Source organism: Otolemur garnettii, unplaced genomic scaffold (assembly GCF_000181295.1).
Source record: "Otolemur garnettii isolate 467f Iridium unplaced genomic scaffold, OtoGar3 scaffold00120, whole genome shotgun sequence".
NCBI classification, from domain to species: domain Eukaryota; kingdom Metazoa; phylum Chordata; class Mammalia; order Primates; family Galagidae; genus Otolemur; species Otolemur garnettii.
Window position 1 is genome coordinate 575,557 of NW_003852515.1, and position 14,190 is coordinate 589,746.

General features: G+C 38.9%; 1 protein-coding gene across 1 annotated transcript in view; it reads right to left on the bottom strand.

Moving 5' to 3' along the window:
- Nucleotides 1-14,190, bottom strand: part of FRY (FRY microtubule binding protein) — a 251,083-nt gene that overhangs the window by 139,920 nt on the left and 96,973 nt on the right. Inside the window, exons 12-14 of the mRNA XM_003797632.2 lie at nucleotides 6,620-6,723; nucleotides 6,055-6,163; nucleotides 4,095-4,181 (exon numbers count right to left, since the gene is read on the bottom strand). Of these exons, the coding sequence (XP_003797680.1) occupies nucleotides 4,095-4,181; nucleotides 6,055-6,163; nucleotides 6,620-6,723 (300 nt within the window). The remainder of the gene's footprint in view (nucleotides 1-4,094; nucleotides 4,182-6,054; nucleotides 6,164-6,619; nucleotides 6,724-14,190) is intronic.

The window sequence follows — 14,190 nt, forward strand, 5'->3', positions numbered from 1 at the left end:
ATGAGGTTGTAGTTGTTCTGTATCTTCTTTAGCATTGTATAGTTATTGTTGTTTTAACTTGCATTTTCTTTTTTTTTTATTGTTTGGGATGCATTGAGGGTACAAAGAATTAGGTTACATTGATTGTGTTTGTTAGGTTAAGTCCCTCTTGTAATTGTGTCTCAGCTCCAAAAGACGTGCCATACACCTTGGCTCCTCCACCCACTTCCCCTCTCCCCGATTACTCATTCCCCACCCCACCCCCACTTTGTACTAGATCATCTACTGCATCCATGTTAGAATTGAGTACACTGGATTCTTGCTTCTCTATTCTTGTGATGCTTTACTAAGACTAATGGGTTTCAACTCTATCCAGGTTAATACAAAAGATGTAAAGTCTCCATCTTTTTTAATGGCTGAATAGTACAGCTTGTTAATCCATTCCTGGGTTGGTGGGCATTTAGGTTGTTTCCACATTTTGGTGTTTGTGAATTGATCTGTGATATTAACTTCCATTTACTTAATGACTAATGATGTTGAACATTTTTGGGTTTTTTTGAGACAGAGCCTCAAGCCGTTGCCCTGAGTAGAGTGTCACAGCACTCTCACAGCTCACAACAACCTCCAACTCCTGGGCTCAAGCAATTCTCCTGCCTCTGCCTCCCAAGTAGCTGGGACTACAGGTGCCCACCACAACGCCCGGCTATTTTTTGGTTGTAGTTGTCATTGTGGTTTGGCAGGCCTGGGCTGGGTTCAACCCTGGCCAGGTCCAGTGTATGTGGCTGATGCCCTAGCCGCTGAGTGACAGGCACTGAGCCAAAAAAAATTGGGCTATTTTCTTATTATTGAGTCATGACAGTTCTTTATCGATATGTATAGAAGTACTTCATCAGATTTATGTTTTGTAAGTATTTTCTCCCAGTCTGTGGTTCTCTAGTTTATTAATAGTGTCTTAAATGCAGACTTTTTTTTTATTATTGATAATGGTCAATTTATCAGCTTTTTCTTTTATAGTTTATGATTTTTATGGCCTAGAAATTTTTGCCTACTTGACGTTCACAAAGATTTTTCTCTTATGTTTTCTTTTGGAGGAATTAAAGCATTGGATTTTACATTTAGGTTCATGATCCACTTTGAATTAATTTTTGTTTACAGCGCAAATTAAGGGTTGAGGCTCATTATTTTGCCGGTGGATGTCCAACTGTTCAGCACTCTGTATTGGAAAGACTATTTTTTATCCATTTGAATTAACTTGGAACCATTGTTGAAAATCAACTGACCATATACACATCAGTCTCTTTCTGGAGTATCTCTTCTCCTCAAATGGTCTTTATATTTATCCTCCGCCATTACCACACTGCATAGATTACCATATAAACTTCTAGTAAGTCCTAAAATCAGGCCATTCTAATCTAACTTAAGTCTTCTTTTTCAAAATCATGTTGGTTTTTCTAGTTTCTTTGGTTTTCTATAGAAATTTTAATATCACCTTGTTGATTTCTACAGACAATGGTAGAGGGATTTTAATTGGGGTTATTACTGGAATCACAGTTCAATCTACATAGATCAATATGAGAACAGTTAACCTCTTGATAACATCAAGGCTTTCAATCCATAGTGTTTATTTCCACTTATTTGGCTTCTCTAAACACTTGTGTTTTCAGTATAAAAGCATTGCACATATTTTGTCAGCTTTATTGCTAAGCGTTTTGTTTTTCATTGCTACTATAAATTATTCAATTTCTAATTGGGCATTACTAGAATATAGAAACATATTGATATAATAAATTTATCTTCTAGCCGATAAACCTCCTAAAATCATTTATTAGATCTAGTAGGTTTTATTTAGATTCTTTGGAATTTTCTACATAGACAAACAGATTATCTGTGAATAAAGACAAGTTTATTTCCTCCTTTCTAATCTATATTCTTTTTATTTCTTCTTCTTGCCTCTAGCACTGGGTTGGACCTCATGTGTCACTTATTTTAAGTTAAGGCAAAACTGAGAGAAATTGATGAGCCAAGTTCTCATGATGATCAGGGTGTATATTAGAAGTTATCTAGGTCTGAACTAAAACAGGACAATTAGCTGGAAACTACCTAACAGTTGAGTGATGGTGCAATATAAACTTTATAGCAAGATAACCCCTTAGATCTCCAGGCCTTGTTGCAAAAGCTACTTCAAAAATATTTTCAAAGACCCAATATGGGTTTGATTCCTGAGAAACTGTACCTAGCAGCATATTTCACCCAGTGCGTGACATTTGCTTCATAGACCAGTCTATCTTTGTGTCTGCTTTTGAGTGGGGTTATGGGTATTTCCAGGCTTATAATTACTGACCAATAAATAAATTCTTCCATAACCCTACCAACTCAAGAGACATGAAACAAGATACTCATATATTTCCTCTTACTGGTAGTATTTTTTTTTTTTTTTTGAGACAGAGCCTCAAGCTGTCGCCCTGGGTAGAGTGCTGTCGCATCACAGCTCACAGTAACCTCCGACTCCTGGGCTCAAGCGATTTTCCTGCTTCCACCTCTCAAGTAGCCAAGACTACAGGCACCCACCACAACGCCTGGCTATTTTTTGGTTGCAGGTGTCATTGTTGTTTGGCGGGTGCAGGCTGGATTTGAACCCGCCAGCTCAGGTGTATGTGGCTGGCACCTTAGCCGCTTGAGCCACAGGCGCTGAGCCTGGTAGTGTTTTTTAAATCAAAATTCCAAGCCCTCTGTATAGAAAAGTTAATGAATTAATTATTATTAAATGAGTTTGAGAGAAGAACCAAGGATACATTTTATAAGCAGTGATAATGATGGTAGTACATTTAACATGTCTTTTTTAGACATGAACTCCAGTAACTCTGAGAATTAAGTATTAAAGAGAGTAGAGCCATGATTACAGAGAAATGAATAATATTTTGAGAATCTCCCCAGGAAGAGAAGACTGTTGACTGTCCAGCCCTAGGCCCGTCCACTGGCTTGGCACTGGTTTTGCTCCTTCACACTGGCCCGCTGACCCTGGCTGCAGACATACCAGAAGCCTGTGGTATCGTCAGACACCAGGCAGTAACTCCCATTTTTGGGCTTCTTGTGCTTTACTGAGATATGTGGAAGCCTTAGTATCAAGAAGAGAACACAGGGTGTGGTGCCAAGGAGCATGGGAATGCCAGGGGTCCCTCTACTACCAAAAAACTGCCCTGTTTTGAGCCTCTGGGCTCTGGGTCTCCTTCCTCACTAACAGAGTATCAGAGAGATAGTAAGAACTACGTGTGTGTATAGTATTTAATTTTTCAATTTTTCCCTTTTCCTTTTGCTTAAGTGTTTGCAGTATGCTTTTCCCAATATCACAATTATTCTGTAAGGTAAGCTAGAAAAGTGTGCTGCACATTTTGTTGCTGAAAACCTATAGGTCAAGGGTAAATGTCACAGAGCTAGGAAAAGTAGCCGAGCCCACAGCAAGTGGCAAATCCAGACTGCAAATCCAGTCTGTTTTCTGGCAGACTTCTGGTCCAGGGTTCTTTCTACAATTTCATAGGAATAGGGCTTGAAAAAGGCAGCTTGCCAGGCCTGGTTCTGTGGGCTGACAGTGATTTTAAAAGTGGGAAATGCTATGCGTTGTACATTTGCATAGCCCCCGCTATGCCATGTTGCGTCTGAAACCCACTGTGTCTGTGGGATCACAGAAATATATGTGTGCACTTTACAAACTTCTCTATGCTGTAGTGTATTTATTATTGCCTGCATTTGCTCTTCTTTGTGTCATCATTTCCCAATACTAAACCTGCCAACCTGCATCAAATCAGTTATAAGTAAAAGCACTGATTTTTCTAAAATGAAACAACCTGACTTAGCACCAGATTTTCTTTTTTGGCAACAATTACTCTATTATACAAGAACAGAATATGGTAACACATTAACCTTTTATCTAACTATATTTCATTCTAAGTTTATCCCAAATTGTACTTCTGAAATTCCTTAATCTGACTTTGGACATGGACAGAAACAGCCTTTTAGAAAAGAACATCCCCCGCCCCATTCTCCAAAATCGCAAAGCAAGAAGGTGTGGCTCTGTGAATACACAATCTGTTAAAAGTATATAAAAGGATCATTCATACCTCTGGATTGAGACTGAAAGCTTTTGCTGGTTTTCCCACACAAAGAAAATCAAAAATGATTTCTTTCATCGCAAAATCTAACCGTTCCTGTAGTGAAAACAAGGAAACAAAATGAAGGCATTAACATACAAATTCAGCATAAAATGGCTATTGTCCTCAGACGCACCAGACAGAAGGAGGTGTGTACTGCTCAGCTGTACGGATCTCAGGGAGCCCTGAAGGAAGACCACGCTCAGCGGAACTGATGGTGAGGCTGAGTCTGTTTTCATGTGGTATGTGGGGCTGCCTTTTTTAATATGTTATGTAATTAACCCCTAAAGCACAAAATGACTAATGACAAAGCCCCCCCAAAATCAAAGAACCAAAACACTTGGGGTGTTTGGTTCAAACAGTCCAAACTCTTCCTACTTGTACCGCAATTACTGGTAACTTCTTGAAACTCGGTTTAAAGTATGTTTTTACAGATATCACTGCAAAATGACAATGTTTCTTCTATTCTCTAACGCTAAAAATCCTTGGCTCAGATGCTAACAAAAAATTCCACAAGATGAATAATCTATAAATAAGACATATTAAGGTTACTTAATAAAGAATATTTAAGACAGAGTCTAATAATTCAAGACTGGCTACTAAGATACAACAGGTTCACTACACACAACATTTTTTGGACTAATGAAAGCACATTCTCAGCCACATTATAACTACATGTAGAAAAGTTACAGTGATTATTCCATCTGCAGAGTAAGTAATGGCCTCTCCCTAAGTACAGATATCATGGAGGCATTTTACTGAAACAAATACAAAGAGAGATACCCAATAGTCTGGGAACTAACAAGACAAACTTACATCTTTACATCAATATCAATTATTCTTCAACAGTACTTCATACCTATTACTTCTCTTTAACCACACAATATTCTGAGGCATACTGGGCAAGGATTCTTCATCCCCATATTACAAACAAAGAACCTGACAAAAAGGTATGGTCTGACTTGTTTAATGCTATAGAGCCGGATCCCAGCAGAGGTTCCTGCTCTGCTGGAAATTACGAGGAGGTAAACACAAAGTGTTTTAAAAAGTATAACTCTCAGGTCCAAATAGTAAATTACAAACTACAAACTATATTTAATACTCCTGGACAAGATTTTAAGTCAATGAATACATGTAAAGTGGTCAGCAAAGAGTAAGTGCTTGGTAGATGCTAACATTCCTATTCACTTCTCTTTCACAAGGTGAAAGTTAGAACATTATTATTTCTCCCTCAAATTTCACTAAATTGTCTTCTTTTGATTTCCTCTAAACATCAGATCTTTTACCTCCTCTTTATTTGCAGAATCCAGAATAGAGAATCAGGAAAAAACAGGGACAAAGAGTTAAGAGATTTCTCTATAATACTAATTAATAGGCTTTGTGACTCATGTGAACCACTTAAAACTCCTGTTTCTGTTTCTTCATCTGTCAGAGGCTGAAAATATTTGATGTACTCTTAGAACAATTTGTTATGAAGAAAAAGAATAGGCTACATGTCAGGGTCAGATGTGGTGGCTCACACCTGTAATCCCAGCACTCTGGGGGGCCAAGGTGGGTGGATTGCCTGAGCTCAGGAGTTGGAGACCAGCCTGAGCAAGAGTGAGATCTCATCTCAAAAACTAGCCTTGCGTTGTGGCCAATGCCTATTGTCTCAGCTACTCGGGAGGATGAGGCAGGAGGATAACCTGAGCCCAAGAGTTTGAGGTTGCTGTGAGCCATGGCCTCATGGCACTCTACTTAGGGTGACAAAGTGAGACACTGTCTTACACACACAAAAAAGACTATGTATGAAAACACTTAAAACCTTTCTGAAAAGTCTAAACATGTTCAGATGCTATTTTAGACTTTTCATCTTTTAGTTCTTCCTAAGAAGGAGCCTGGCTGATTAAGAGTAATTAGAAGATTCCCACTGCCAGAAACTCCCCATTACCTGGGCAATGAACTGGATGATTTTCACAAAGATGTTCAGAGGCATATCCCTTGGCACCACACCGCGGGACCCTTTGGGGAAAAGTGTTGTGATGATGGTTATAAGTCGGCTGGAAGATAAGGGGGGAAAGAAAAAACAAGCAAGATTGGCTGAGCTCCAGTTCTTTAAGGGAGAATGGCAGATGTTTCATCTTATCTAAGTATCAGAGAGAATTCAGAAAAAGAAAACAAATCACCTCACCCCTTTCCATTAGTATAATTACTCTATGAAAAGTTTTTCTGGAAAACTAAGAGCAGTGGGGAAATTGTAGGTGCTTCCTTGTCTAAACTGGCAAACCCAACCCTGGAAGTGGAGCTTGTTGATCACGGTGGAGGCTGGGATTTTTGTGATGGGTGCCGAGCCAATGACTAAGGAAAGCCTGAACAAATTCCTTGGGACTTTGATCTTTTACAAACTGTCAGCTTTGAATAGGTTCTAGCTGGGTTAGTATGGGCAATGATTAAAGAAAACACCCTCCACAGTGGCTGGGTGGTGTGGTTACCATTAACACAAGTCAACTCCTTACCTCTGAGTAGCCGTGTTGCTTTCACATTTAATTCGAATCATGTAAACCCAAAGTAATCTGTAGAGAGATTCCAGTGCAACTCGAGCCATCTTAGGGTCTTTATTCTACAACAGAAACCAAGATGTAAGACAGTGGTGATATCTGGAGATGATTCTCCTCTGAATGCTTGGAAAAGGCAGGCCTGACATGGGCGACAGGGTGCCCACGAGGCACGTTGCATCATCTGGGACTTACAGGGTATAGGTCTCTTGTTGCTCATGGGATAAATAGTGCATGAGGAGGAATCCAAATGGTCAGGATGGTGGGATAGAGTAATTCTGGGGGAAGCCATGTCATTCTCACCTTTGCCAAAGTAAGTACTCAAGAGATTGTCTTCTCCCTCCAGCTCTAGGTCACCCTAATTCTGTAGCACCAAAAGGATAACCAGCCTGTAATTTCCATTGTTGATTATGTCATCTTAAACACTGTCATATTCCTTTGATTTCCTAAACCTTCCTCCCCATCCCATCTGATTACCCTCCTAGTAATATGTACTAGCTACTGTGCTACAACCCGGGTTATGGAGGGAAAAGATAGTTCTTTCCCTTAAGATGTTCACAGTCCAGAACCTTCTCTAAGGAAGACAGATGAATAGGTAACAAACACATGAAAAAATGCTCTTGTCCATAATCATCAGAGAAATGCAAATCAAAATCATCTTGAGATATCACCTAACCCCAATGAGAACAGCCCCCATCATAAAATCCCAAAGCTGCAGATGCTGGTGTGGATGTGGAGAGAAGGGAACACTGAGACACTGTAAGTGGGACTGCAACTAGTACAACTTCTTTGGAAAGGATTATGGAGAATCCTCAATGAACTCAAAATAGACCTTCCATTTCATCTCACAATCCCACTACTACCCAAAGAAACAAATCATTTTTATCGTAAGGACATTTACACTAGAATGTTCATCACAGCTCAATTCAGTTGCCAAGACATGGAAGAAACTCCTGTGCCCATCAACATATGAATGAATTAATAAACTGTGATATATGTACACCATGGGATACTAACCAGCCATAAAAAAGGTGGAGACTTTACATCTTTTGTATCAATCCAATAGAGTTGGAATACATTCTTTTTAGTAAAGTATCACAAGAATGGAAAAGCAAATATCCAATGTATTCAATACTCACATGAAGCCAGTAGATGAACTAATACACAGCCACATATGAGAAAAAATTCAATTTAATTCAAACTGGGGGGAAGGAGAAATGGGGAGAGGGAAAGAAGAAAGGAAGGAAATTGGTGTTCTCCCCCCTAATGGGCAGAATATAAGGATATACAATACACCCCCTGTGTGTGGGACACAACTACAAGAGGGACTCTGCCTAACAAATGCAAACCTTGTAACCTAATTGTTTGTACCCTCATGTTAATCTGAAAAAAAAAAAACAAAAGATGTTAACAACCTAGGGAGGATGGGAGATAGACAATAAACAGGGAAGTCTAAGGCAGTATGGAAAACTCGTAGGGACAGAAGCCAGAGAAGGGGAGAAGAGACAACCTACGGCAAACTTGAGTATCAGGGGAAGAAAAGTTTCCATAAGAAGATACAAACTCAGATAAACTTTAAATCCGCTCATGTACTCATTCAGCAAACATCTGAGGGACTATGCTGAGCTGCCCTGGCGCATGGCCCTAGAAACTTTGAAAGTGTAAGGAAATGGTGGGTGGGGGAATATCGACAGGAAGCGGGAACAGCACATGGAACCTGGCAGCTGGTGGAGACCGGCCTTGTTTTGGAGCCTGGGACTCATCCGAATGTTAGTGAAGGGGCCAGGTGCAGTGGCTGGGGAGGCTTGAGAGGAAGGGGCCACGTGAAGGAGTTTCTGTGAGTGGAGCAGTGGACAGTGGCACTGTGAGTGGACAGTGACAAGGAGCCACTGAGATCAGAGAGACTACAGAGGAAGGCTCACTTCTGTGGCATGGGCAATGGAAGAGAGGCAGGGAGACCAGCCATGGGCATCCAGCAGTTACAAATTGCCCAGCAAGGAGAGCATGGGCTTTATGGTCAAATGATGTCACCTTCATTCCTCACTGCTGACTCGCACTCCATCCTTTCATCCAGTTTTATATTATAGATTTTACCCACAAACCAGCTCTTGAATTTGACATCTTATCCACTCCCACTTCTTTTGCTGCAGTTCAGGCTTGCAAGCACTGTCACCTGGATTGGGGCAGTCACCTGCCAACAGTCTTCCTAGTACAGTTCCCTCCCACTGTGCTGTCTTATCCAATTACAATTCTTTCTATTTAGAAATCACAGATTGGGTGGTTTCCTTGATGCCAGTGGGATCAAGTTACCACTTCTTGGCAAGGCACAGCTGACCAGTCAAGAGTGGGCTCTATGCTACCTGGTCTGTCTCCCACAAGCTCCATAAAATCTAGCCAGGCCATGTTCATTCTACATTCATGTAGGAACGTGCTGCAAGCCATACCCCATCCACCATCCTTGAACCCTTCTTTTCTCTGAGGTGAACCCTACTCCTTCTTTACAGTGGACAGGGGACTTGGATGTCCTCTCCTTCATGCGTCCTTCTCTGCTCCTCCCTGATGTCCTGAATCCCATCCCATTAAATTATTCCCTTCTGAGTGTCCTCTACGCTTAATCCATATACCTCTAGCATAGCCCTTCAACTCTCTACAAATGGGGTCTAGTTTAAACATCAGCTCGTATGTAAATAGTAAGTTCTTTAAAAGAAAGGGACCTTACTTACCTCTGGTATCTATCAGAATTTTTTGCCATTCTACAGGGGGATCAGTAAATGTTTGCTAACCAGTCTTTAAATATCAGTTTAATCTTGTAAGTCTTTTTTGCCTTTATGTTACTTTTCTTTTCCTAGTCACCTATTTATTTTGACATGACAAAATGACCATGACAATGGTTCTGTTTTCATCTTGGTGTAGATAATTTGGGTACTAACTTTTATAGAATTCATAATTGTTTAGCAATTATCTGGGATAGAGTTTACCTTTAAACTATTTATGGAATAAAGATGAACCACATAAATGCTATAGGAAAGACTGCCATATTCTACAGGAAATACCATATCATTTTAATTACTGAAGTTTTATAATGTTCTTTAATATCTAATATGGCCTACTTTTTACTATGCATTGTTCTTGAATTTTTTTAGGGTTTTCCTAGATATTCTTGCGTGTTTATTTTCCCAAATAATCTTTATAACTACACATTTGTGCCAGGACAAAAATACTGTGGATTGTTAAAAAAACATATTTATATATCAAGTTTTATTTATTTATTTGTGTCTGTTAATATAATAATTTGTTCAAACTTTCAGTTACTTAAAGGGCCTTGAAATTATTAAAGTTGCATTTAAAATATTTCATCATTCAAAAATTTCAGGAATTGTAACTACTCTTTCCCCAACTACTCCAAGTCAGCAAATAATTATGATGTACTTACACGGTGGTTAAAGGCAGACTTCACACACAGACTACTTGGGTTTGAATTCAACCTAGCTCTGTAACTTACTAGCTGTGCGGTTAGTAAACCTTGGGGAAGCTCCTTAATCTCTCTGGGTCTGATTTTCTTTGTCTGTGAAATGCAGAGGATCATCTTCCCTCCTTTCTCCTTCCTCTGAGTGTGCTGGGAATTAATTGAGCTCACGCGTGTAGAGCACTTGGCATTGCACCTGCCTATAGTAGTATTACGTATGAGGCACCAGTGACCCAGCAGCAAACACGGAGGGTGTAAGACCCGACCTTTAGGGAGCTTCTGTTCTAGTGGAAATGTCTCCTTGTTTGTCAGTTTCCCTTTTGAGAATATATAACAGTGTTTTAGATTTGCACAGTGATTTTCTCAAACACTAACTCAAGTCATAAATCATGGTGAGGAAGAGCAGGTATCGCTTCAATTTCTTTGCGGATCTTACTGACTCACAGTGGTGTCTTCTGTTTTAACTTCAACTTCTTTTAAACACTTTTTCCCTGTCCCTCCCATTCACTTTTTTCAGTGCATCTTATTGTGACTGACGTTCTTTTACTCATTTTTTGCTCGCCTAGAGACTGAAGAGCAAAGTGACTGCCTTGGATTTTATTTTGTTTTGCCTGTAGATTACGTACTGGCAATTGGTTTTAACATTTTGAGATAATGGCATGATCACTGCAATTGCCTCCTAAACCAATTCCCTGGCCTCTCTTCCATTGTCTGCATAGTCAAATGATATTCTTAAAATACAAACATGATTGTTTACTTCCCTGCATTTAAAGTCCTTAAGTGGCTTCTACTTGCCTACTCAACAATGTCTAAATTTCATGATGTGGCACCTGAGGGGACTTTTGTGACCTAGCTCTCCCCTACCACCTCCTGCCTCCACCCGTGGTAGGTGCATCTCATACTTCGACATCCCCCCGTAATTCTCTGAGTGCCTAGGATACCTGTAAAAACATATTGACATAGGTGCCTAAACAATTTTAGCAATCTACTGATCTTGTTATACTTCAATGCCCTCTAGTTTTCTCTTCTTTTCAATTAAAGTCATTCAAGTCAATCTACTTCTTTATATTTCTTTGCATATCTTTTTGACGTTTCTTTTTGATCCTTGAATCAATTTACTTTGATCATAATTCACACTTTTTGATGGCTGTCTGTTATCCAAATAACACATCGCTAAAGTTTAGGATAATCTCTAAAGTTATCATACCAACAATTTATGGAGATTATTTTTCTATGAATGGTCAGATGAATAAAGCATTCATGAAAAATAATACACTTGTCATCTGATCACTCATTTTTAGGCATTGTTTATGTACATTATTAGAATTCATAAATTTCACTTTGAAATGTGCCCTTATTACAGATCTGAAACAAAGATAAAAGATTTCCTCTTCCTAGTACTCTGGGAGGCCAAGGCAGGAGGAACACTTGGGGTCAGGAGTTCAAGACCAGCCTGAGCAAGAGTGAAACCATCTCTACAACTATAACTTGGACTTTACCTAAAAAATGCAAATAATGCAACCTAATCATATGTACCCTTGTATTATTCTGAAATTTAAAAATATATTTACTACAAAAGGAATTAAAAAAAAAACTAAAACTCCCAAAATTCATTCACATACAAAAACCTAAATAAATCAACCCTAAATATAATTTTTTAAAAAGTAGAAAAATTATCTGGGCATGGTGACACATACCTATAGTCCCAGCTACTTGGGAAGCCAAGGTGGGAGGATTGTTTGAGCTCAAGAGTTTGAGGTTGCAGTGACTTGTAATCACACCACTACACTCTACCCAGGGAGATAGAGTGAGACTCAGTCTCTAAAAAAAATTTTTGTTTCTCGAAGTTATAGAAATGAGGTTAACAGTAAATAAGAATAATTACACCCTGAAAATTAATGCTTAAAATGGCTAATAATATATATGTATTTATTGTGCTCTGTCACCCAGGGTGGAGTGCAATGGTGCAATCATAGCTCACTGCAGCCTTGAACTCCTGGGCTCAAGTGATCCTCCTGCCTCAGTCTCCTAAGTAGCTGGAACTAAAGCTTTGCATCTTTATATCTGGCTAATTTAATTTTTTGAAGAGACAGGATCTCACTATGTTGCCTAGGGTGGTCTTAACACCTGGCCTCAAGCCATCCTCCTGTTTTGGCCTCCCAAAGTGCCAAAATTACAGGTGTGAGCTACCTTGTCTAGCTTACCATAATATTTAAATTTGGTACTTACATAAAGAACAGTAGTCATTTTAAAATAAATGATGCCATATATTTTAATGCATTCAAGTAGTGATTTTTGGACTGTGAAATACTTAATATATTACTCTTTGTCTTCGCTTACAAAAATATCATTAACAAACTTGCTATTACATGAAAAGGTAAAAAAAAAATCACTCCTTAAACTCACTGTGATTTTACATACAAATATGTAAGTACTGAAGACAAGTTTTAACAACTATATTTATAGCAACTACACTTGCTTTGAGATTTTACTGGAAATCAAAATACCTTGCTTGTACCTCCCTTCTCTACTCTCCCTGAATACATCATTCTGTATCCTAATATCCTATATGATCTTCTTTAGAACAGTTATCTACTATCTGACAGTTTTTTTTCCTCATGTATTTATCTATTTTCTTACTGTCTGACTTCTCCACTATATTACAAGTCTAAGAGACCAAGGAGTGTTCCTGTCTTATTCATTACTTATTCCCAGCACCTGAACCATGCCTGGTAGATGAACTGTAAAGAATTGTTACCCAGCTGACTGACTGAATAAATAAATAAAAGCATTCCAGCCCTAGCACAAGTGGTGACTGAGACAAAGGAGAATCCTTTCTAATTGTGCTCTTTGGTTTCAATAAACCAGGCTGTATCATGTATAAACTGAAGCACTGCTATTTGAGCAAATTTTTTAGACTCACATAAATAACATCCATGAATGCACAGGGAGAAGTCCATGTCACCTATGGCATTGTCATGACTTCTGTGACAATGTATATATATAAAGTCACTGCCATGTGGCTCATAATAGATCTCCAATGAATCAAAACAATTGTTGTTATTCTTTTTTTTTTTGCAGTTTTTGGCCGGGGCTGGATTTGAACCTGCCACCTCCGGCATATGGGGTCGGTGCTCTACTCCTTTGAGCCACAGGTGCTGCCCAATTGTTGTTATTCATCATACAACGAATGTATCTCTTAACCTCTGAGGTTTCTTTTTTGGTTTTTATAATTTAAGTCTCAATGATATAGTGTATTCATTTTTCTAAAAGATAAGAAATTAAAAAATTCTCCCCAATTCATCTATTTTGAAGGATAAGAAATTACTACATACCTATTATGAACATAGTGACTATTATATTTTAGAAGTACTGTTAATTAAATCAGCTACTGGCTTCATATTAGTAATGAGGACATTGGATACTTGCTTTTCATTCTTGTGATACTTTACTAAGAATACATGCCCACATAAGAGAAAAACTCAATTCAACAAGGAGAGGGTATCGGGGAGGAGGGAGGGAGACTGGTGTGCCCCCACCTAATGGGCACGATGTAAAGATGTATGGCACACTTCCCTCAGTATGTAACACAACTACAAAAGAGACTCTGCCTAACAAATGCAAACACTGCAACCTAATTGTTTATACCCTCACATTAATCTGAAATAAAATAATAAGCAAATAAATAAAAATGAAAGTACCGTTAAATCATGTTCTCAAAGTAGATTTCCTTTTGTCAGGGTTAGGTGTGGTATGGCAGATGTGAAGGGAAGGTATTTTTTATAGCTCAGTATATTCAGATTCTGCCATGAAATATACAGAAAAAATTATTGGTCTCCAAGGCCCACGAGTTCCTGCAGGATGTGAATGTCTTGGCGAGTAGGTGCTGTACATTTCTCACCACTTTACAATGGCATATTGCTAATACATGGTTGACTAAGTTCATGAAGTATAAATATTAAAGAACTCAAGTCTGTGCTTCCAACGCAGCCTGCTTCTGAGAGACTGATGCTGAGGACAAATCAGGGCACTGACATTTAGCTAGCGTTGTGACGGAGAGAGTGTT